Source organism: Bombina bombina, chromosome 10, assembly GCF_027579735.1.
Source record: "Bombina bombina isolate aBomBom1 chromosome 10, aBomBom1.pri, whole genome shotgun sequence".
Lineage (NCBI taxonomy): Eukaryota > Metazoa > Chordata > Amphibia > Anura > Bombinatoridae > Bombina > Bombina bombina.
Genome location: NC_069508.1, coordinates 26,705,993 through 26,732,766, shown reverse-complemented (window position 1 = coordinate 26,732,766; position 26,774 = coordinate 26,705,993). Strand labels below are relative to the sequence as shown.

At 37.2% G+C, this 26,774-nt stretch overlaps 1 protein-coding gene across 2 annotated transcripts in view; it reads left to right on the top strand.

Annotated features, from left to right (window-relative positions):
- Positions 1 to 26,774, top strand: part of COL24A1 (collagen type XXIV alpha 1 chain) — a 416,052-nt gene that overhangs the window by 91,312 nt on the left and 297,966 nt on the right. For both annotated transcript variants that reach the window (XM_053693893.1, XM_053693894.1), the window contains exons 6-7: positions 14,310 to 14,363; positions 15,934 to 15,987. In XM_053693893.1, the coding sequence (XP_053549868.1) occupies positions 14,310 to 14,363; positions 15,934 to 15,987 (108 nt within the window). The remainder of the gene's footprint in view (positions 1 to 14,309; positions 14,364 to 15,933; positions 15,988 to 26,774) is intronic.

Genomic DNA, 26,774 nt, shown 5'->3' with positions numbered 1-26,774 from the left:
TTGCTTTTTCCCCCCTTCTCTTTTGCACTCTCTCTCCCCTCTCTTTTGCACTCTCTCTCCCCTCTTTTTTGCTCTCTCTCCCCCTCTTATTTGCGCTCTCTCTTTCCCCCTCTCTTTTGCGCACTCTTTTCCCCCCTCTCTTTTGCTCTCTCTCTCTCCTACCTCTCTTTTTCACTCTCTCTTCCCCTTTCTTTTGAGCTCTCTCCCCCTCTCTTTTGCTCTCTTTCTCATCCCTTCTCTTTTGCTGTCTCTTCCCTCTCTTTTGCTCTCTCCCCCCCCTCTCTTTTGCTCCCCCTCACTTTTGTTCTCTCTCCCCCCAAGTATTTAAAAATATATATTCCTATACCTGTATATAGCTATACCTATATATAATAATGCACATACTGTACATAGGTATAGATATATACTGTACCAAAATACCATCAGATAAATGTAGAAATATGAATTGATGAATAAATATTTTTCCATGTGAAGATTATTGGAATGTAAAATATTAATATTTTTATGTCAGGTTAGTGCACATGAGAATATGTGATCGGGTTTGCGTGTAAGCAGGGTATTAGGTTTATTTTCCATTGTTTTTTCTTGACTTAAAATAGGTTATTGTGCTAAATATTATAAATTTGTTTTTTGCGCGCATCGCATTAGCGCTCAAGCGATAACTTTTTACTTTCGACTCATAATACGAGCGCAACCGGAAGCATGCAAAAAATTACTTCTAGCACAGTTAACACTCGATCAGGAGTGTTAAATGGCGCTCCACTTGTAATCTGGCCAAAATTGTTATTAATGCATATGGGTTCATACAGTGTTTTGGGGTCTGTAATGAAAACTAGAGGGGCCCCTTGTCCGATAATAGAAATAAAAGGACTTTTTTTGCCAGATGATTGCTGTCACCACAATAAAATAAATGATTTATTTATTGTTGCTCTATGCCCCTAAAACTATAGTTAACTGTAAAACCTTATGTCTTTACTTTTTAAGCTTTTTTTTTATTTATGGGAACATTGTTACTTTTCAAGATCCCTACCATATGAAAGAGCAGGCGATTCTCTACCAAATGAGCGATTCTCTACCAAATGAGCGATTCTCTACCAAATGAGCGATTCTCTACCAAATGAGTGATTCTCTACCAAATGAGCGATTCTCTACCAAATGAGTGATTCTTTCTCTACCAAATGAGTGATTCTCTACCAAATTCTGTACCTTTGTGACAGCATTACACTTGTGGCAATATCACTGGCACTATATATTCAAAATAAGGACGTTTGGAAAACATCACTCTGTGGGGCATGGAACCCTGGATCAGCCACTTCCAGTTTGTATACGATAAAATAAAGTTGAGTTCCAGCCATCAAATATCTGTAAAAAGGGACCTTTATTGAAACATGGCAGGGTCCAAAGTATGTTAAATAGACAATGTTTCGGGCCTCATGACATGACTAAGGGCTGATTGTAGACTCAAAACGTTGTCTATTTGACATACTTTGGACCCTGCCATGTTTCAATAAAGGTCCCTTTTTACAGATATTTGATGGCTGGAACTCAACTTTATTTTATTGAATATCACTGGCACTCCCATTCATAGCCTCTGAGTAAATAGTAACATTATGGGTTTGTTCATTTATGGGCTGGAATAGTGGCATCACCAGACCTAAACTGGATAGCATCTACTTATCCAGTAACTAGAAGCTGAAGACATGATATATAACAAAATGATCAATAAGAGAATCTGCAAAATGTGAGTGATATGTAAGAGTGTTTTGTGCATGAAAATGGGTAAATAAAATAAACAAGACTCTAAACATTCACTGTACTTAAATACAAAATAAAACACCTAAAGCACCTAAAGCAACTTGAATTAATTTTGAGGCAGGTTCAGGTTTAGTATATGAAGGTCTGTTCTGCCTCTTATTGATGTTGTCTAGTTTGAGTAAAATCTTCCAACTTTCCTATAGAGACTGTGTCTTTTTCTGTATAATGATACTGGTAAAATAAGCCATCCTTTTCATAGCAGTGTGTAATTTTATTCTAAGTATACATACAACCTGCAGCGGGAATTCTAGAGTAGCCGCGCTCAGCAGGGCAATAGGATAGTGATCTGAAAGCGTTGGTTTGTGCGGTTAGCAGTCTGATTGTAGAGTGCTGGATACGTTGCAGGAAGAGGAGAGTCTGGAATGAATTGTGTCTCTCAGTTACTTGCTTTGAATAGACACTAGATGAAAACCTTGAATGTGTTCCAGTTACATTCTTTACAGAGTTTGTATGTTTTTGCATAGTTATTTACTTATTTTAAACACATATGGGAAAAGGTTGTGTTGATCCAGATTCTTCTTGGCACAAGTTAAGTAAATGCAGCTATAACTGATGTTGGCTGTTTTTCCATCTCTACAGGGCCATATACACCAATCATTTTCTTTCTCAGGTGATGACTGTCTGTCTAGCTACTTTTTGTCAATTCTTCAAATGACTTTCTATGGGGTATATTTATCAAAGTGCGAGCGGACATGATACGATGTAGCGTATCATGTCTGCTGCACAACGATAAATGCCGACAGCATACGCTGTCAGCATTTATCATTGCACCAGCAGTTATCCAGAACTCTTTGTGCAATACCGCCCCCTGCAGATTTGCGGCCAATTGGCCACTAGCAGGGGGTATCAATCAACCCAATCGTATTCAATCGGGTTAATTTCTGTCCACCGCCTCAGAGCAGGCGGAAAAGTTATTCGGAACTTGATAATTCGGCCCCTATGTATGAAAACCGGAGATGGGCTGATGGGGGAGTTAAAAGGGTGTAACACACACCTCATTTATACTTATAATGATAATATTTTGTAGTGAGTATATATATATATATATATATATATATATATATATATATATAGCTAGGTATATAGATGCTTGTTATGCTATCCTGTTGTTTACGGAACATCATTTTGGAACTTCATTGAGGCTCACTTTTCTCACCTATCTTTTCTAGTCTAGTATTAGATCAACAGTGGGCATTACTTCCATAAATGGAATAAAAAGGTAGAAAATGTATACCTTAGAGCGCGCCTATTAAAAATTAAATATACTTTATTTAGATGTTAAGTCAAAAAAAGTGGTTGACAATGCATGTATATTTATAATTGAAATTAAAATTCAATTGTATTTATTTTTATAAGCAGCTATCTAATCCATATTCGAAATTGTGCAAACTTAATTTTCTACTGCTAAACCAGACAGTGGAAAAAGAAGGGAGAGCGCTTACTCAGACCTCATATGAACATAAACATTTACAAGATTTGTGTATAAACTATATATTTATAAATGTTACCGAATATTCAGTATTTGTTTTACTTTAAACTAAACGAATACCAAATAGAATTTTCATTCTGACAGATTTGGCCAAACAATGTTTTCAGCGCTGTACAAATCTACCAGAAGCCCATCTGTTCGTTTGAGCAGGTGAGCTTTGCAGATTTACACCTTTTAAAGGGAGATCCAAATATTTTCTTACAAGCTTCAGATAGAGCAGCTGTTTGAATCAACTTTCTAATTTACTTCTATTATCAAATTGTTTTCTTTCTCTTGGCATCCTTTGTTGAAAAGCAGGGACATAAGCTCAGGAGCGTGCACGTGTCTAGAGCACTATATGGCAGCGGTTTTGCGTTATCCATTTCAAGAGCACTAGAGGGCAGCACTATTTCCTGCCATGTAGTGCTACAGACATCTATCTAAGTATCTCTTTAACAAATAATACCATGGGATTGAAGCAAATTTAATTGTAGAAGTAAATAGGGAATGTTGTAATATTGTTCTGTCTGAATCACAAAATATTTTTTTTGGCTTTGATATCCCTAACTATAGACAGAGTATTTTAGAACAAATAGAACAATTTAGTAATGATTATATTATACACAGTAAGTGTGTACTAGTTCAGATATTTCAACTAGACATGTGCGTTTCGTTCTGAATCGAAATTCGGACAAATTTGTCAAATTTGGAGCTTCGGATCGATTCAAATTTGTGAATTACCCTAGCAACGAAACTAAACTAATCCAAATACATTTTTAATGAATAAATCCAATTTAGTTTGGATTTATTTGTTACATTCAAATGGCCATGGACTAATCTCAATTACACTAGTATTGTACAGTATATTAGGTTGTATCACTCTGCTAGCTCTGTGCAGGGCACATTATGTAGCTGGTACCTGTGAGGTTGGTACTTAGGTGAGATGTGCTGTATATTACACTAGTATTATGTACTGTATATTAGGTTATATACCTCTGCTAGCTCTGTGCACATTGTGTAGCAGGTACCTGTGAGGTTGGTACTTAGGTGGGATGTGCTGTGTATTACACTAGTATTATGTACTGTATATTAGGTTATATACCTCTGTTAGCTCTGTGCATATTGTGTAGCTGGTACCTGTGAGGTTGGTACTTAGGTGGGATGTGCTGTGTATTACACTAGTATTATGTACTGTATATTAGGTTATATACCTCTGTTAGCTCTGTGCATATTGTGTAGCTGGTACCTGTGAGGTTGGTACTTAGGTGAGATGTGCTGTATATTACACTAGTATTATGTACTGTATATTAGGTTATATACCTCTGCAAGCTCTGTGCATATTGTGTAGCTGGTACCTGTGAGGTTGGTACTTAGGTGGGATGTGCTGTGTATTACACTAGTATTATGTACTGTATATTAGGTTATATACCTCTGCTAGCTCTGTGCATAGGTACTTAGGTGAGATGTGCTGTATATTACACTAGTATTATGTACTGTATATTAGGTAATATACCTCTGTTAGCTCTGTGCATAGGTACTTAGGTGGGATGTGCTGTGTATTACACTAGTATTATGTACTGTATATTAGGTTATATACCTCTGCGAGCTCTGTGCATATTGTGTAGCTGGTACCTGTGAGGTTGGTACTTAGGTGGGATGTGCTGTGTATTACACTAGTATTATGTACTGTATATTAGGTTATATACCTCTGCTAGCTCTGTGCATATTGTGTAGCTGGTACCTGTGAGGTTGGTACTTAGGTGGGATGTGCTGTGTATTACACTAGTATTATGTACTGTATATTAGGTTATATACCTCTGCTAGCTCTGTGCAGGGCACATTGTGTAGCTGGTACCTGTGAGGTTGGTACTTAGGTGGGATGTGCTGTGTATTACACTAGTGTTATGTACTGTATATTAGGTTATATACCTCTGCTAGCTCTGTGCATATTGTGTAGCTGGTACCTGTGAGGTTGGTACTTAGATGGGATTTGCTGTGTATTACACTAGTGTTATGTACTGCATATTAGGTTATATACCTCTGCTAGCTCTGTGCATATTGTGTAGCTGGTACCTGTGAGGTTGGTACTTAGGTGGGATGTGCTGTGTATTACACTAGTATTATGTACTGTATATTAGGTTATATACCTCTGCTAGCTCTGTGCATATTGTGTAGCTGGTACCTGTGAGGTTGGTACTTAGGTGGGATGTGCTGTGTATTACACTAGTGTTATGTACTGTATATTAGGTTATATACCTCTGCTAGCTCTGTGCATATTGTGTAGCTGGTACCTGTGAGGTTGGTACTTAGATGGGATTTGCTGTGTATTACACTAGTGTTATGTACTGCATATTAGGTTATATACCTCTGCTAGCTCTGTGCATATTGTGTAGCTGGTACGTGTGAGGTTGGTACTTAGATGGGATTTGCTGTGTATTACACTAGTGTTATGTACTGTATATTAGGTTATATACCTCGGCTAGCTCTGTGCATATTGTGTAGCTGGTACCTGTGAGGTTGGTACTTAGGTGGGATGTGCTGTGTATTACACTAGTATTATGTACTGTATATTAGGTTATATACCTCTGCTAGCTCTGTGCATATTGTGTAGCTGGTACCTGTGAGGTTGGTACTTAGGTGGGATGTGCTGTGTATTACACTAGTATTATGTACTGTATATTAGGTTGTATCACTCTGCTAGCTCTGTGCATATTGTGTAGCTGGTACCTGTGAGGTTGGTACTTAGGTGGAATGTGCTGTGTATTACACTAGTATTATGTACTGTATATTAGGTTATATACCTCTGCTAGCTCTGTGCATATTGTGTAGCAGGTACCTGTGAGGTTGGTACTTAGGTGGGATGTGCTGTGTATTACACTAGTATTATGTACAGTATATTAGGTTATATACCTCTGCTAGCTCTGTGCATATTGTGTAGCTGGTACCTGTGAGGTTGGTACTTAGGTGGAATGTGCTGTGTATTACACTAGTATTATGTACAGTATATTAGGTTATATACCTCTGCTAGCTCTGTGCATATTGTGTAGCAGGTACCTGTGAGGTTGGTACTTAGGTGGGATGTGCTGTGTATTACACTAGTATTATGTACTGTATATTAGGTTATATACCTCTGTTAGCTCTGTGCATATTGTGTAGCTGGTACCTGTGAGGTTGGTACTTAGGTGGGATGTGCTGTGTATTACACTAGTATTATGTACTGTATATTAGGTTGTATCACTCTGCTAGCTCTGTGCATATTGTGTAGCTGGTACCTGTGAGGTTGGTACTTAGGTGGGATGTGCTGTGTATTACACTAGTATTATGTACTGTATATTAGGTTGTATACCTATGCTAGCTCTGTGCATATTGTGTAGCTGGTACCTGTGAGGTTGGTACTTAGGTGGGATGTGCTGTGTATTACACAAGTATTATGTACTGTATATTAGGTTATATACCTGTGCTAGCTCTGTGCAGGGCACATTGTGTAGCTGGTACCTGTGAGGTTGGTACTTAGGTGGGATTTGCTGTGTATTACACTAGTATTATGTACTGTATATTAGGTTATATACCTCGGCTAGCTCTGTATATATTGTGTAGCTGGTACCTGTAAGGTTGGTACTTAGGTGGGATTTGCTGTGTATTACACTAGTATTATGTACTGTATATTAGGTTATATACCTCTGCTAGCTCTGTGCATATTGTGTAGCTGGTACCTGTGAGGTTGGAACTTAGGTGAGATGTGCTGTGTATTACACTAGCATTATGCACTGTATATTAGGTTATATACCTCTGCTAGCTCTGTGCATATTGTGTAGCTGGTACCTGTGAGGTTGGAATTTAGGTGGGATGTGCTGTGTATTACACTAGTATTACGTACTGTGGCCTCTAGTTATCAAAGTCTGGCGGACCTGATCCGACAGTGCGGATCAGGTCCGCCAGACCTAGCTGAATACGGAGAGCATTACGCTCTCCGTATTCAGCATTGCACCAGCAGCTCACAAGAGCTGCTGGTGAACCGCCGCCCCTTGCAGACTCGCGGCCAATCAGCCGCCAGCAGGGAGGTGTCAATCAACCCGATCGTACTCGATCAGTTTGATTTCCGGCTATGTCTGTCCGCCTGCTCAGAGTAGGCGGACAGGTTATGGAGCAGCGGCCTTTGTGACTGCTGCTTCATAACTTATGATTCTGGCTAGTCTGAAGACTCGCCAGAAACACGGGGCATCAAGGGGATAGATATGCCCCTGTATATTAGGTTATATACCTCGGCTAGCTCTGTGCATATTGTGTAGCTGGTACCTGTGAGGTTGGTACTTAGGTGGGATGTGCTGTGTATTACACTAGTATTATGTACTGTATATTAGGTAATATACCTCGGCTAGCTCTGTGCATATTGTGTAGCTGGTACCTGTGAGGTTGGTACTTAGGTGGGATGTGCTGTGTATTACACTAGTATTATGTACTGTATATTAGGTTATATACCTCTGCTAGCTCTGTGCATATTGTGTAGCTGGTACCTGTGAGGGTGGTACTTGATTTAGATGGGTTACACCTAATATACAGTACATAATAATAGTCTAATACACAGCACATTCCACCTAACACATACTGAACTTCCAAATTTACGAATCAAACTCAAACTGAATACATCAAAATACATCCGAATTTATTCTAATCCGAATGAATCCGAAACGAATACATTCGAATGTATCCGAATTTGAATCAATCCGAAAACGAAATTCTAAAGAATCCGAATCGGTCCAAAATGAACCGAAACAAAATTTTCCACCGCACACAAGTCTAATTTCAACATTACAAATATATTCCACAATCTAATGAGATAAAAAAATTAGATGTATTATTTTATACACATTGAATACTATATAATATATGTTACATAACTTATGTTATTGATTATTGAACAAGAATAAAGCAGCTATTTTTGGAATGTTTGTACCATTGATTACACAGGCTGACATTTAGGGATAGATTTAGCAAGCAGCTGCTTTCTATGCCAGAAGTTTCCAGCCGATTGATGCCCGCTGCTAGCGGCCGATTGGTCGCAAATGTGCAGGGGGTGGAATTGCAAAAGCAGTTCACAAGAAATGCTTATGCAATGTTAAATGCTGACAGCAATTAGCGATGTCAGGCGGACATGATTCGCTACAGCAAATTGTGGCCGCCTGGCACTTGTTAAATCTACCCCTTAGGGGTCTATTTAACAAGGGCCGAATGGCCCCTGTACTCCTTGTTTCCGCACGCGCCTTCAGGCTCGCCGGAAACAGGAGTTAAGAAGCAGCTGTCTTAACACCGCTGCTCCTAAACGTTTTTTAGCAATACATAGCAAATAATGTATCAAAATTACAAACGGATACAATAATATACTGATTATAGGATCTTAAAAGAGAATCAATTTGTTTCCTTTTTCATGTTGCAAACGCAGCAGTATATTCAATCGTTCAGCAGAGTAAATCCAGCTATCGAATAGTTACCATACTTGTACTAATATTCAAGTATACAAGATCTAAATAAAAGGCTTGAATTAAATAAGCCTCATATGGATCTAATATAATAACAGAGAAGCATAAACGATATTATAAGGAATAAATACAAGTACAATATCACTTAAAATATCAGCATACTTTCAGCTGTTATATAATTAGACCAAATACTATATTATTTTATGCTGCAGATAACTGAAGAACTCTCTTTCTATAAGCTTTTTTCCTGAGCATCAACTTATAAGAACACGCATGACACTATAGGTTACTGCAATACTTAGTAACCAAGTGTGCACAAACATCTGACCATAAGTAAAATCTAAGTTGAATTCAACACAATTCACTATTTATATATATAGCCACATTCACCACATTATCATGTTTAATTTTAAACACATTAGTGATAAAAGTATGACATAGGAATTCAAAATTTCTTTACAAAGCCTACAATCAATATATTACAATTTCCAAAACAAGCCACATATAAGGCTAAATAATTTTTGAAATTAAAGTGAGGGGTCATTAGGCTACAGATATTATACCTTATAATTCCTGTTACTTTAACCAACTCAAGAATTAAATAAATAATACATGTCAACTTAAAGGAGAAGGGTGTTTAATCAAAAAGTGAGGACAGCAACACAAACAATATATAAGCTGTCTCTTTTTATCATTAAAAATAAAAGTTATATTTTAGAACACAATTTATTCTTTTGATACTTGAAGATACTTCATTACAGTGTATAAAAGCATAACCTTTTCTGACATAACTCACACACTTGTGATTTATGTTATCTCAGTAGTAATTTGCTCCTAAACTCATACGCCGCCTCTGAGGCGACATTTAGCAATCCGCACGATCATGTACGACGAGCTGATTGACACCCCCTGCTAGTGGCCGATTGGCCGCAAATCTGCGGGTGGCGGTATTGCACCAGCTTTTCACAAGAACTGCTGGTGCAATGATAAATGCAGAGAGCGTATGCTGTCGGCATTTATCGATGTGCGGCGGGCATGGTTCGATATAGCGGATCATGTCTGTCCGCACATATATAAATAGACCCCTTAGTATCATTTTGGGAGGCAGTAAAGTGAATATGTTTATCATATTGTTTGATTCATATCACTTTCTGCTTTAAACGTATGTCTTGATTGGTTGTGCTTTAGTTTGATAGGGACATAAAACCCCCAAAATTACTAAAAAACAAAACAAATAGAGCATACAATTTTAAACAACTTTGTAGTTTTCTTCTTTTACTATATTTTCTTTGTTTTCTTGTTATCCTTTATTGAAAAGCAAGGATGTAAGCTCAGGGGTGTGCACGTGTCTGCAGCATTATATGGCAATAGCAAGAGCACTAGATGGCAGTACTTTTTCCTGTCATGTAGTGTTTCAGGCATGGGCACGTTACCTACCCAGGTATCTCTTTCGACAAAGAATAACAAGAGATAAAGAAAATTTGATAATAGAAGTAAATTGGAAACTTTTTTTAAATTGTATTCTCTGTCTGAATAATGAAAGAAAACACTTAGGTTTCATGTCCCTTTAAGTCCACAGTCATTTAACCTCTTAACTGTCAGAAACGTTATTGCATTCTTCTCTGGCAACAGAGAAGTTAAATCGGATACGTAAAATGTACATAATCTTTTGCTTTCATGAATTGCGGTGCTTTATATTCTTGGCCCTTTATGGAGTAGAATAACTGGAATCAGATCTTTGGTGTTGAATGTGGTTTTTATAAAGTGAGAAAATGTGAGGTTGGCTCTGTGCATTAGATCAGCCGGATGTGCTTCAGCTATGATGTATTAAAGGGACATGGGGGATATCAATAGTTTGCTTAGCTGTATAACCACAGAATAATATTGCAAGACGCTTTCCAACTTAACAAAGTGCTTACTGCTAGGTATACTTAGTGCACAGTGCATGCACACCCCTGGTTCATGTGCACAAGCGCTGACTGCTAGGTACACTTAGTGCACAGTGCATGCACACACCTGGTTCATGTGCACAAGTGCTGACTGCTAGGTATACTTAGCGCACAGTGCATGCACACCCCTGGTTCATGTGCACAAGTGCTGACTGCTAGGTATACTTAGTGCACAGTGCATGCACACACCTGGTTCATGTGCACAAGTGCTGACTGCTAGGTATACTTAGTGCACAGTGCATGCACACCCCTGGTTCATGTGCACAAGTGCTGACTGCTAGGTGTACTTAGTGCACAGTGCATGCACACACCTGGTTCATGTGCACAAGTGCTGACTGCTAGGTATACTTAGCGCACAGTGCATGCACACCCCTGGTTCATCATGTGCACAAGTGCTGACTGCTAGGTATACTTAGTGCACAGTGCATGCACACCCCTGGTTCATGTGCACAAGTGCTGACTGCTAGGTATACTTAGTGCACAGTGCATGCACACCCCTGGTTCATGTGCACAAGTGCTGACTGCTAGGTATACTTAGCGCACAGTGCATGCACACCCCTGGTTCATGTGCACAAGTGCTGACTGCTAGGTATACTTAGTGCACAGTGCATGCACACCCCTGGTTCATGTGCACAAGCGCTGACTGCTAGGTATACTTAGTGCACAGTGCATGCACACCCCTGGTTCATGTGCACAAGCGCTGACTGCTAGGTATACTTAGCGCACAGTGCATGCACACACCTGGTTCATGTGCACAAGTGCTGACTGCTAGGTATACTTAGTGCACAGTGCATGCACACCCCTGGTTCATGTGCACAAGTGCTGACTGCTAGGTATACTTAGTGCACAGTGCATGCACACCCCTGGTTCATGTGCACAAGTGCTGACTGCTAGGTATACTTAGTGCACAGTGCATGCACACACCTGGTTCATGTGCACAAGTGCTGACTGCTAGGTATACTTAGTGCACAGTGCATGCACACCCCTGGTTCATGTGCACAAGTGCTGACTGCTAGGTATACTTAGTGCACAGTGCATGCACACCCCTGGTTCATGTGCACAAGTGCTGACTGCTAGGTATACTTAGTGCACAGTGCATGCACACCCCTGGTTCATGTGCACAAGTGCTGACTGCTAGGTATACTTAGTGCACAGTGCATGCACACACCTGGTTCATGTGCACAAGTGCTGACTGCTAGGTATACTTAGCGCACAGTGCATGCACACACCTGGTTCATGTGCACAAGCGCTGACTGCTAGGTATACTTAGTGCACAGTGCATGCACACCCCTGGTTCATGTGCACGAGTACTGACTGCTAGGCATACTTAGTGCACAGTGCATGCACACCCCTGGTTCATGTGCACAAGTGCTGACTGCTAGGTATACTTAGTGCACAGTGCATGCACACCCCTGGTTCATGTGCACAAGTGCTGACTGCTAGGTATACTTAGCGCACAGTGCATGCACACCCCTGGTTCATGTGGTGCTGACTGCTAGGTATACTTAGTGCACAGTGCATGCACACACCTGGTTCATGTGGTGCTGACAGCTAGGTATACACACCCCTGGTTCATGTGCACAAGCGCTGACTGCTAGGTATACTTAGCGCACAGTGCATGCACACACCTGGTTCATGTGCACAAGTGCTGACTGCTAGGTATACTTAGCGCACAGTGCATGCACACACCTGGTTCATGTGCACAAGTGCTGACTGCTAGGTATACTTAGCACACAGTGCATGCACACTCCTGGTTCATGTGCACAAGTGCTGACTGCTAGGTATACTTAGTGCACAGTGCATGCACACCCCTGGTTCATGTGCACAAGTGCTGACAGCTAGGTATACACACCCCTGGTTCATGTGCACAAGTGCTGATGGCTAGGTATACTTATTGCAGAGTACATGCACAAACCTGGTTCATGTGCACAAGTGCTGACTGCTAGGTATACTTAGTGCACAGTGCATGCACACCCCTGGTTCATGTGCACAAGTGCTGACAGCTAGGTATACACACCCCTGGTTCATGTGCACAAGTGCTGATGGCTAGGTATACTTATTGCAGAGTACATGCACAAACCTGGTTCATGTGCACAAGTGCTGACTGCTAGGTATACTTAGCGCACAGTGCATGCACACACCTGGTTCATGTGGTGCTGACAGCTAGGTATACACACCCCTGGTTCATGTGCACAAGTGCTGACGGCTAGGTATACTTATTGCAGAGTACATGCACAAACCTGGTTCATGTGCACAAGTGCTGACTGCTAGGTATACTTAGTGCACAGTGCATGCACACCCCTGGTTCATGTGCACAAGTGCTGACTGCTAGGTATACTTAGTGCACAGTGCATGCACACCCCTGGTTCATGTGCACAAGTGCTGACTGCTAGGTATACTTAGTGCACAGTGCATGCACACCCCTGGTTCATGTGCACAAGTGCTGACTGCTAGGTATACTTAGGCCTCTATTTAACAAAGTCTGGTGGACCTGATACGCTCTCCGTATTCAGCATTGCACCAGCAGCTCACAAGAGCTGCTGGTGAAACGCCGCCCCCTGCAGACTCGTGGCCAATGGGCTGCCAGCAGGGATGTGTCAATCAACCCGATCGTACTCGATCGGGTTGAATTCTGGCGGTCTGTCCACCTGCTCAGAGCAGGCGAACAGGGTTAAGGAGCAGCGGTCTTTAGACCGCTGCTTCATAACTGCTGTTTCTGGCGAGCCTGCAGGCTCGCCAGAAACACAGGGCATCAAGCTCCATTCGGAGCTTGGTAGATAGGCCCCTTAGTGCAGAGTACATGCACACACCTGCTTCATGTGCACAAGGGCTGATACACATAGCATACAATATGTATGTGGCACTGATCTCGGCATTAAAAAAAGTAAAGCAGATATTTTCATGCTGCTTTCCTGTTAAGTCCTTTTAACTACCCGTTATTTGTTTATGACCTTTCAGTGTCACGTGCCAGTATTTCTTCATAGTTACATGCATCACCACAACTGCCAGTATACTGTCCACTATTTTGTGCCCAGTATTGTTTACGTTCTCTTCCTAGTTATTCTGGCATTATTATTGCACCATAATTCTAACAAGGTATACGGTCTGCAAAAAGCAAATAAAAGAAACAGATGGAAAATGAATTTAGCTTTTGACAGATTTCCTAGTTTCCAGTGAAATAATAAATGTTTCTTCCCCTCTTACAACAATTTAATCAATGTAAGAAAGCTCTAGTTTTTCAAATGAATAGTTATGTATCAAGCTTCAAACCATCAGTACAGTCATCCAATGGTAACACTCGTCCTTTGGTCACCAAACCAAATTTCCCCTTTACAAACTTGTTGCCTTTAGGTACAAGGGAATCTATCTCCTGTGCAGCTTTTTAAGAGGTAAAAAATGATGTCATTGAAAAATAAAGAGTTTAAAATGCATAGTAGATCTGCTGACAAAGAGGAAAGCTGGAGAGAAATGCATGCAAATCTATTTAAGATGTTCCTGTTTCATGTTTTTGTATCTGACATCTTCAACTCTGGGGAAGGGTCTCATGGTTCATTAATAGGTGCAGTTTAGGTATTTACTCTGTTTTATTTTATACAATAGGGTCCAAAAGGAGATCCAGGATCATCACCAGGGCAGGCACCACCTGGAGACAAGGTAAAAATATGTCTGCATCAAGCTGTTCTTCTTATTGGGGAATTCTATAAAGTAATTACTCAAAATGATATTCATTTATTTAAATGTGCTGTATTTAAACACATTAAAATATATTTTTTATGAAAATAAAATAATTTAAAGGGACACACAATTTTAAATTAAGATTTCTTAATGCAGATAGAGAACTCTGTTTAAATCATATATGTTTAATATGTATTTCTATATCCATTTAAAGGAACAAAAAGATGATTTGGATAGAACATACAATTTTAAACAACTTTCCAATTTACTTCTATTAGCAAATTTGCTTCATTCTCTTGTTATCCTTTGTTGAAGGAACATCATTGCACTACTGACCACTAGTTGAACACATCTAGCTAGCCAATCACAAAAGATCAGCAACTAGCTCCCACTAGTGTAAGATATGTGCATATTCTTTTTCAACAAGGAATACCAAGAGAACGAAGCACATTTGAAAATAGACGTGAATTTAAAGGAGTCTTAAAATGACATGCTCTATCTGTATTATTCAAGTTTAATTTTCACTTTCCAATCCCTTTAAAGATGTTTAAACTGCTATTAATGTGTATGAGCATAGCTGATCCCTAAGGAGAGGTTGCTCTCTGACTGATAAAGACCATTCCCAAATCTCTGCAGGTAGACAGTGACAGGCCTCACTGGCAGGGTTTAGATATAACAAAAATGATATTACTGTCCATTAATAGCATGAATATGTAAGGAGTTAATATGAGCTACAAAGAATATAATAATAATAATTATTATTATTATTATTATTATCAGAAGTAGTAGTATTTTTAGTATTATTATTAGAAGTAGCAGTATTTTTATTATTATTATTAGAAGTAGTAATATTTTATTATTATTATTATTATTATTAGAAGTAGTAGTATTTTTATTATTATTATTTTTATTATTATTATTATTAGAAGTAGTAATATTTATATTATTATTAGAAGTAGTAGTATTTTTATTATAATAATAATTATTATTATTAGAAGTAGTAATATTTATATTATTATTATTTGAAGTAGTAGTATTTTTATAATAATAATAAATATTATTATTATTAGAAGTAGTAGTATTTTATTATTATTATTTTTATTATTATTATTATTATTATTATTAGAAGTAGTAATATTTATATTATTATTATTATTTGAAGTAGTAGTATTTTTATTATAATAATAATAATTATTATTATTATTAGAAGCAGTAGTATTTTATTATTAATATTATTATTATTATTAGAAGTAGTAGTATTTATATTATTATTATTAGAAGTAGTAGTATTTTTATTATTATTATTATTATTATTATTATTATTATTAAAAGTAGAAAAGTAGTAGTATTTTAATAATATTGAATAAATGTTTTATTATTCATTTGTTAATACTGAGACCCTTTAGGTTATTATACCTGCAGACAATTATTACCATATAACTCTTGTAAATGGATCAGCTTCTTAAATGTATTGGTGTCATAATAAATTTTTGGGAATTTTAATTCTGTGTTCTACTTAATATTAAATAATATATTTGTCACTTTTTAGGGGGATCCAGGGTCGTTAGGTTTGATGGGAGAACGTGGTCCTCAAGGTCAGAAGGTGAGAGGATCTGTTTATTATTCTGAGCGCAGTTTTTATGTGAATGTGTCATCTGTAGGGATAGCTGGATGTTTCTGCCACACTTGCTGTTGTAAATAAATAATGTTAAATATTAGCCCAACATCTGGCATTTGTTTTTTGTAAATGAATGTTGCATTCTCATATATTCAATGTAAAATGTAAATGTCAATTGTAGCATTTAATTTATAAAGACACTTAATTTAATTTCCAAATTTCAGATATCTTCTCCTTAAAAGGGATATCAAACAGCTATAAACATTCTCTGTTATGTTTAGTTCACAGAATAGAGAGCAGAAGTGTTACATTTGTTGCATAGTTTAAAAGTTACATAACAAACATAAAATACAAAATGGTGTTGCCCAGTGTGCACATGCTGAGCTTTACTAACTGATACTTGTAAGGGGTTAAATATGAAAATGACTTTGCAGACAGGAGGAAAAATAATTTAATGGTGAGTAGTTACCTGCTGCTATAGTTGTACTCTTCAGTTTAATTCCCTTTAAGTAAAATTTTACATTTACATTCATTATTCAAATGTAATATCATTACAGTGCAATATATATATATATATATATATATATATATATATATATATATATATATATATTCTTAAACATGTTACATATGTTCTAAAGAAACTTACGGCTAGATTACAAGTTGTGCGTTAGGGTAAAAAAGCAGCGTTAAGAGGTCCTGACGAGTCTTGCAGGTTTAGGGTCACCGCACACTTTTTTGGCCTTACCGCAAAACGACTTACGTAAACTTCATAAAGTCTTTTTTCTATGGGACTTCCATAGCGCCGGTATTACGAGACTTTCCTGGGAGGCCAAAAAGTGAGCGGTATACCCTACCCTGTCACAAGTCCTAATGCATTTAAAAGTAAGAAGTTAAGAGTTTTATGGTAAAACGCCGTAACATAAAACTCATAACTAAAGTGCTAAAAAGTACACTAACACCCATAAACTACCTATTAACCCCTAAACTGAGGCCCTCCCGCATTGCAAACACTATAATAAAAATTTTAACCCCTAATCTGCAGCTCCGGACACCGCCGCCACCTACATTATATTTATGAACCCCTAATCTGCTGCCCCCAAAATCGCCGACACCTACATTATATTTATTAACCCCTAATCTGCCGCCCCCAATGTCGCCGCCACCTACCTACACTTATTAACTCCCAATCTGCTACCCCCAACGTCGCCGCCACTACAATAAACATATTAACCCCTACACCGCCGCACTCTCGCCTCACAAACATTAGTTAAATATTATTAACCCCTAATCTTCCGTCCCTAACATCGATGCCACCTACCTACATTTATTAACCCCTAATCTGCTGTCCCCAATGTCACCGCCACTATATTAAAGTTATTAACCCCTAAATCTAAGTCTAACCCTAATCCTAACACCCCCCTAATTTAGGTGGTGGCGGTGTCCGGAGTGGCAGATTAGGGGTTAATAAATATAATGCAGGTGTCGGCAATGTCGGGGGCGGCAGATTAGGGATAATAAATGTAATATTAGAGGTGTTTAGACCCGGGGTTCATGTTAGGGTGTTAGGTGTAGACATAACTTTTGTTTCCCCATAGGAATCAATGGGGCTGCGTTACTGAGTTTTACGCTGCTTTTTTACAGGTGTTAGACTTTTTCTCAGCCGGCTCTTCCCGTTGATTGCTATGGGGAAATCGTGCACGACCACGTATGACCAGCTCACCGCTGCCCTAAGCAGCGGTGGTATTGGAGTGCGGTAATGAGCAAAATTTTGCTCAACGCTCACTTCTTGCCTTTTAACGACGGGTTTCTGAAAACTCGTTATACCAGCGCTGCATGTAAGTGAGCGGTGAGGGAAAACTGCTCGTTAGCGCCGCATGGCCTCTAACGCAAAACTCGTAGTCTAGCCGATAGTTTTGAAAGAAAGAGAGAGAGATACAGAAAGAGATAGGGGCATATCTATCAATCTCCGTACGGAGCTTGAGGCCCCTTGTTTCCAGCGAGCCTTCAGGTTATAAAGACCGCTGCTTTATAACCTGTCTGCCTGCTATGACAGAAATCAACACGATCGAATACGAGAGAGAGAAAGAAAGGAAAAGGAAGGAAGGAAAGAAAGAAAGAAAGAAAGAAAGAAAGAAAGAGAGAGAGAGAAAGAGGGAGGAAGGAAGGAAGGAAGGAAGGAAAGAGGAAGGAAGGAAAGAGGAAGGAAGGAAAGAGGAAGGAAGAAAGAAAGAAAGAAAGAAAGAAAGAAAGAAAGAAAGGAAGGGAGGAAGGAGGAAGTAGGAAGGAGGAAGGAAAGAGGAAGGAAGGAAGGAAAGAGGAAGGAAGGAAAGAGGAAGGAAGGAAAGAGGAAGGAAGGAAAGAGGAAGGAAAGAAAAAGGAAGGAAAGGAAAAGGAAGGAAAGGAAAAGGAAATGGAAGGAAAGGAAAATGAAGGAAAGGGAAAGGAAAAGGAAGGAAAGGAAAAGGAAGGAAAGGAAAGAAAGAAAGAAAGAAAGAAAGAAAGGAAAGAAAGAAAGAAAGAAAAAGAAAGAAAGAAAAAAAGAAAAGAAAAGGAAGGAAGGAAAGAACGTAAAAGAGGGAAAGAGACATTGACAAATTCAAAAGTTAGTAAATAATGAACATAACATTCCGATCTCCTATGAATTTTTTGTGACACCATTGATGGCACATCTAAAGATATGACACATTACTATTAAACATCACCAACTGAATCCATAATACCATATTTCTGACATCACCCATGACCGCCAATTACATATTACAGTATTAAGAAATAGGTGCAGTGCTTTTTTTTTTTAATTTATTTTTATTAGACAGAAAATGACAGTACATAGTTACCCATTATGGGCATGTCAATACCTTCGAAATAATAAACAATTTTAACACTGACGTATTTAACATACATTTGTGAGACACGTTGAGGCCAAAGAATAGCACAAAAACCTAAAGTTTTTAAGCATGATGTACCTTGCCTGTTCATATATTTGGAAAATGAGATTTAGCCAGATTACTAAAAAGATATCAAACGCTTTAACAATGAGGTACTGCATATAATATTATCCTTGTGAACCAAGAAAACATTTTCCGTTTCCTTTTCCAATTCCTGTCCCTTTCTTTCCCCTCCCCCACCTATCTCCCTCCCTAATCCGTTATTCTATCATACTTCAATAGAACAAAATATTAACAGTGTAAATTAAACAACCAGTAGTAACCTCACCCTATACTTATCAGTTCAAGAAATTCCTGATTTGAAAAGCAGATAATAATACCATGGTATTGAGGGGGGGGAGGTTAAGAGGGAATCCTCCCCTCAATCCCCCCCCCCACCCGTCCATCTCCACCCCCATCACTCTTTTTTTTAACAAACCTCTGTAAGGACTAGCGTTCCGTGATCAATCATTATACAATGATGACCATTCACCCCTCAGGTGGGCATTTAACATGTGTTCTGTTTGTAAGAATGGAGATAGTATATGTTTTTGTTTTGGTGCCTCTAAAGTTTTTATATAACATTCCCATTTTTTTAGGAACGTTGGCAAACGTTGCATTGTATCAAATTGAGTGTCTTGTTGTTCAATTAATAAATGTATCCACAACTTGTGAATAAGATGCATTACCTTGTGACTATTCTTCTCAATCCACAAGGACAAAACACAACTTCTAGCTAAAAGAAAAATCAAAGATAAAGTTGGACATAACTTATTTAAACTAGTATCCCAGTCTAGGAAACAAATCATCCCCAGATTAATTATGAGTTTAACATTAAAAGTTTTTAGTAGCCAATATTATAGCCTACCCAAAAAGTTCTTAATACAAGGGCAATCATAAAAATAGGGATAAAAGTCTGGGGCAGGTATCGAGCATTTGACACATTGATTACCAATCATTTTGTTCCAATGTGAAACACGTTTAGGGGTGAGATAGTCTTGATGTAACATGCGGATTTGAGATTCTCTCTGAGAGGACAAGGTGGCTTTTTTGGTCTTTTCTAAACTAGATTTAAAAATTGGGATAGTTATGTTTCCAATCCTCAACTTCCACTTTTACAAGAGGGTCTCTTGTACTTCCAGGGCTTTTTTATGCAACAAAATTTGATAAAGCAGTGTGATTGAGTAGTGTCCCATTTTAAATGATATGTGTGTAACCACAAAGGGTGAGGAGCTCCAAAAGTTCTCATTTTTATCCTTAAGACTATTAATGTAATGTCTTGTCTGTAAATAAGCATAGAACTGAGTCCGTGGAATATTAAATTGTTTACTCAGTTCCTGAAAGGACTTCACTGTGCGGGATGCCTGATCCAGAAAGCCCCCAACTGTATTAAGCCCCCTGAACTCCCATGTGCAAAAAGGTAAGGATTCTGTGCCTGCCGGAAAATTAACATTGCCTACCAAAGGTATATATTTAGGATCGGGTTGAGAAATATTCAAGTGTTTAAAAGATAACTTCCACGCTCGCAATGGATCTTTATATAAAATATTATTTTTCACCATTGGCGGTAATTTACCCAAATCAGTGTAAGGTAGAGAGGATACACTAATATGCCCCTGAATTGCGTGCTCTAAGTGTTTATGATTAAAAATGTGCTGTGTCTAGCTGCCAATCGATTACTAGTCTAAGAAGGATAGCCCAGTTATACAATCTAAAATCCGGCAGTCCCAAGCCACCATCAGAATATGAGTTTTTCTGCCGCTATACGTGGTTTTTTGTTTTTCCAAATAAAACGTTTAATAGCTCAATTAAGTGTTAAAAGATCTTCGCCATGAATTAAAAAGGGTAACATGAATAGAGTGTATAAAATACGCGGTAATGTGATCATTTTAATTAAGTTAATGCAACCTGATAAGGTTAGTGGTAGCATTGACCAGCTATCAAGCTGTTGGGAGGTCTGTGTGCATTGTCTATGAATATTAAGATTATAAAGGTAATTCAGATTATGGTGAAGGAGAATACCTAGATAGGTTAAGGACGAGGTAACCACTTTAAAAGGATATGTCATTCTGCTAAGCGGTAGTTTCTTTAGCCATAAGATTTCAGATTTTGACATATTTACTTTGCAACCTAAAAAGGTACCGAATTTTTCTATAATATTAAGAATTTTGGGAATCGAATTTGAGGGATTATCTACAAATAGCAGCATATCATCTGCATAAAGTGCTAGATGGTGATATGAGTCATTAATATTAATTCCTGTGTAAGATTGATGTAGTTTATGAGCCAATGGCTCCAGTGCCAAATCGAAGAGCAGGGGTGAGAGTGGGCAACCTTGTCTGGTTCCTCTTTGTAAGGGGATGTCATCTGAGAAAAACCCATTAGCCATTATTCATGGCCGCATAAATGTTAGCCACTGTCTGTAGAAAAGGGCCCTAGATATTGAAAAGTTCCATAGTGTTCAAAAGAAATAGGTGCAGTGCTTAACAATTTAATAATAACATAGTTTTATAGTTGACACCTTATTAATATTACTAAAATGCAATGACCACAATTATTTATTTTTGCTTAAGGAAAATCTTCATACAGATGATGTTTGAGTTAAGCTATATTATATGTATATAATCTTATTTATGTTTTTAGCTTTACAAAGATTATTTGGAAACAAAAATTTAAAAAAAATGATGTATCACTAGTGCTTTTATTTATAACATAGATGATAATTATTGTTTGTTAGTGTCTGTGAAATTAGTAAATAATTTCTTCAGAATTACGTTTAATTGAGATGTACTAATTTGATTGGGTTATTATTAAAATCATATATACTTGGTAAACTTTTGCAGCATTTTTAGTATTTAATTATTCTGTTATAATGACTAAATAAGTTGCGTTTTCTATGCATTGTAAACATTAACCTTACTGCGTCCTAACATTTGAAAATCCTTATAAAAATCAAACGTTTAATTATATTGCTTAGGTGTCTAAAATGCTTTTGATTTTATTCTTTATCTGTTGTCGAAAGAAAACTATTAAAGAAGTTGTATATATCTATGATGGATATGAAATTGTGTCAGATATCGTTATTTTGTTGTCCCATTATATATATATCTCAAAATAAAAGAGTATTGCATTGAACAATGATACTTTAGACTTGAGAAAGGGAGGAATTCTTACGATAGCTTGTCAACTTGTAACTGTATAGTTAATCCAATAAAAAGTATATAGTATCATTGCTCAATGCAATACTTGTGTTATGTTATATTGATATCTAAATTACTGGACTAACACGGCTACTTCAATCAACGTATATATATATATATATATATATATATATATATATTAGGCAGCCAGTTCATATTCTTAACATCTAAATTATCTGTCTTGGGGTTACACACTTAGCGCTGATTTGTTCTGTCCTCTTTTCACATATATATATATATATATATATATATATATATATATATATATATATATATATATATAAAATCAGTTACATTACTTTTATACTGGTGAACATTTGAACATTTTAGGCAGGACGTTTTTTTCTCCTAGACCTTCATACAACCTCACATTATCTATTTTTCTGCATATGGTTCTGTGGGTATTTTCGATATACAATTCATTATTATTATTCATTATTTGTCAGAGAACATTGATGGAAATAATTGCAAAAGATAGCATAATGTTTTCTTCCAGTCTAGTAGGAATGTAAAGATAAAGGTGATATGATAAATCGCTATACTGTAAACTATTACTGTACTATGCATGTAAAGACAAGGTTCAGGAATGTTAATGACCACAACATTTTGTTTGATCTGATGGGTTTTTTTTAATCTGTTTGCATTGATGGTTATTTATAGTAGTAAATGATCAAAATATTAAATTACCTGGTTATTGTAGCAAACAGATATAAGTAAAATATTTGTGTGTGTGTAGTAGTGTTTTCTAGGATCTATATACATAACAAAACATTTAAATATTTTAGGGGGGTTTTGGCCTGAAATGTAAAATCTGTTTAAATGTAACTGAAATTAATTGTTCGTTTTGTACTTACTTGCATTTACAGTTTAAACACAGTCCCCATGGGCCGCTATGTAAAGGCACTTTTTCAGTGCTGTTTTTTTCCTAACACCCCACATCCCCTCACTTTAATCCCTTATAACTGCTTTGTGCAATTTTGTTTTTTTTAAATAAAGATGTTAATATTTTTTTATTTTTATAAAGAAGCTTTCCACTTTGTTTTGGGGGACAATTGGGCACATTTTTTAAATTAACCAGTGGTCTGACCCCTGGTTAATTTTGCTAAGTGCCAAGCGCAACCACAAGCTTGCGGTAGCATTAACCAGCCACTAGTAATGACTGGTTATTTAACGTGCACCCGTAAATGGGCAATTTTGCCCCTTTATGGGCGCACGTTAAATTAGCGCTTTACTTGTAATCTAGCCCTTAAGATTGTGAATTTTTTCACTTTAACAACTGCTTATTCTTTTTAATCGCATAATATTTGTTAAATCTAAACGTCTTTACTGGGAATTCTCCAGGAGCTAGTGAACAGAAAATCTATTGAGAAATGGTAAAGTAGAGATTAAGCTGTACAATCTGGATGTGAATGTAACAATGTTTTATCTACTAGAGTAGCTAAGCTGCGCAGCGCTGTGCGTTGTATTTTTGTCTGTTACTGTGAGAATCTGATATCTCAGCTGTGACCTAAACATATATTGTGTGTAAATGTATTTATGGCACCACAAGGTACTCTGTGCTGCACTTAATAGAATACAATCAATATACTCTGTGCTGTGTGCTGCACGCAATAGAATACAATCAATATACTCTGTGCTGCACGTAATAGAATACAATAAATATACTCTGTGCTGCATGTAATAGAATATAATCAATATACTCTGTGCTGCACGCAATAGAATACAATCAATATACTCTGTGCTGTGTGCTGCACGTAATAGAATACAATCAATATACTCTGTGCTGCACGCAATAGAATACAATCAATATACTCTGTGCTGCACGTAATAGAATACAATCAATATACTCTGTGCTGCACGTAATAGAATACAATCAATATACTCTGTGCTGCACGTAATAGAATACAATCAATATACTCTGTGCTGCACGTAATAGAATACAATCAATATACTCTGTGCTGCACGTAATAGAATACAATCAATATACTCTGTGCTGCACGTAATAGAATATAAACAACTAACACATTTTTCATGAAGTGAATAAAGTGCATTAAACTCTCTAGGTGTGTTTACGTTGATGAATGTTAAAATGGAGCTGAGAAAAACATTATTAAAATCATGTGGTGTGAAGTACTTATGGCGTCCTTTTTGTCTGCTGCCACATTCAGTTTTACAAGTTTGTGGAAAAAGAAAAAATATTATGCTACAACTTTAAACTGATGTTGTAAAAGCCTTGTGTTCTGAACTGTGATCAACTCAGCTGCAATAGACACGGAAATATAGTTAATGTGCTAGTAGTAGAAGCCAATTAAAGGGATAGTAAACCCAAATTTTTTATTTCGTGATTCAGATAGAGGCCTCTATTTATCAAAGTCTGGCGGACCTGATCCGACAGTGCGGATCAGGTCTACCAGACCTCGCTGAATACGGAGAGCAATACACTCTCCGTATTCAGCATTGCACCCACGCCGCCCCCTGCAGAATCGCGACCAATCGGCCGCCAGCAGGGGGGTGTCAATCAACCCGATCGTACTCGATCGGGTTGAATTGCGGCAATGTCTGTCCTCCTGCTCAGAGCAGGCGGACAGGGTTATGGAGCTGCAGTCTTTAGACTGCTGCTTCATAACTGTTGTTTCTGGCGAGCCTGCAGGCTCGCCAGAAACACGAGGCCTCAAGCTCTATCCGGAGCTTGATAGATAGGCCCCAGAGAATGCAATTTTAATCAACTTTCTAATTTACTTCTATTATCAATTTTTCTTAATTCTCTTGCTATCTTTATTTGAAAATGCAGGAATCTAAGCTAAGGAGCCGGCCTATTTTGGGTTCAGCACCATGGATAGCACTTAATGATTGGTGGCTACCGTTAGCCACCAATCAGCAAGCTTAACCCAGGAACTGGACCAATCATTGGCTGGCTTCTAAGCTTACATTCTTGCTTTTCAAATAAAGATAGAACAAAGAAAAGTTGATAATAGGAGAAAGTTGCTTAAAATTGCATGCTCTATCAGAATCATGAAAGAAAAAAAATTGGGTTGACTATCCCTTTATGGGTTAGATTACAAATGGAGCGCTAAATGATCTCAGTAATTGATAATTAACCAGCCATTACAAGTGACTGGTTATTGCTACTCGCGTTCGCATTGCGATTTACTTATAATACCAGCGCACATTATCGTGCGCTGGTATTTAAAAGTGGAGCACTAATATATGGTAAAGATACCAAGAGAACAAATAAAAATTGATAATATAAGTAAATTACAAAGTTGCTTAAAATTGCATGCTCTATCTGAATCATGAAAAAAAAAATTGAGTTTAGTATCCCTTTAAGAAGCATGTAATTTTTTACTATTATAGCCCTATAATGAAACATAGATTAGATGATTGTGTTTAAAGCATTTCTGAGCATGACTGAGATTATATTAAAATTTGCAATATAAAGGAATACTCCTTTCAACTATCATCACCGGGTCAATTTACTATAAACAGACAGTACAGATTATATATATATATACATGGCTATCAAGAAGTGGATTCACCCTCCTATATAAAGCCACCTGGGTGCAAAATATGAAACAAATATTCAACCGAATAGATACACTCAGATATCACCACCAGTGCCAAAAACTACTGTATCCCTTTCATCAGAACAAATATATATACAGTATATATATATATATATATATATATATATATATATATATATATATATATATATATATATATATATAACAGTTTACATTATTAAAATGTCTATTTCTAACATGGAGTGGAGAAATAGAATTTCTGTAACACAAAAATGGAGGTGTGGATTGAGCATATCTAGGAGCGGAACATGGTTGGGTGGAAAATGACTGGGTGTGGGTTGAAGGGGGTTCTCACATTTTTTTTTTTACCCAGGGGCCCATGGGTTGTCATTCTGCCCTGGGCAAGGGTCTATATTTTATGGCTTAAAAATACAACGTTTCAGTTGTTTATCCATTCAAAGGTTTTTATACACATTATAAGATATAAATACCAAATGTAGCATTTGAATATTATAATTTAAAATTGACTCCTACGAAGTCTACAAGAATTAACATTTAAGTGTTACATTTCAAATATTCACGTTACATTCATTAATTTAATGTTACATTTGATGAAAGGCAAGTCAATTATTTGTATTTTTAAAAAGTCATTTGTTAAGCAGACATTCAGCAATTGTTTACAATTAATGTCACTAACATTTATTTTTAATGAAGTTGCTAAATCATTCACCCATCTTTTAAGCAAAGATTGAATAAATATTTTAACTGCTTTATTGCTCTTAAAAGCATCACGAATAGAGAATAGTTAAAAAGTTCATCCATAAACTTGACAGGTCTCTATTTGAGAATCATTAGGCAAAGTTGTGTTGGTTTGCTCCTGACTAAAACATTTACAGCTTAGATAAGATATATTTTGGTAGCTGTTGGTTACTTACAGTTCAGGAGAGCATTTAGAGCTTTTTATATAAAACTTTAAAGCAGACAGGGTTTATATTATTTATTTAGGCTGAATGGTTATTCTAGTTAAAGGGATATGAAACCCAACAATTTTTCTTTTATGATTTAGATAGGTTGTGCAATTTTAAACATTACAATTTCCTTCTGTTTTCTAATTTGCT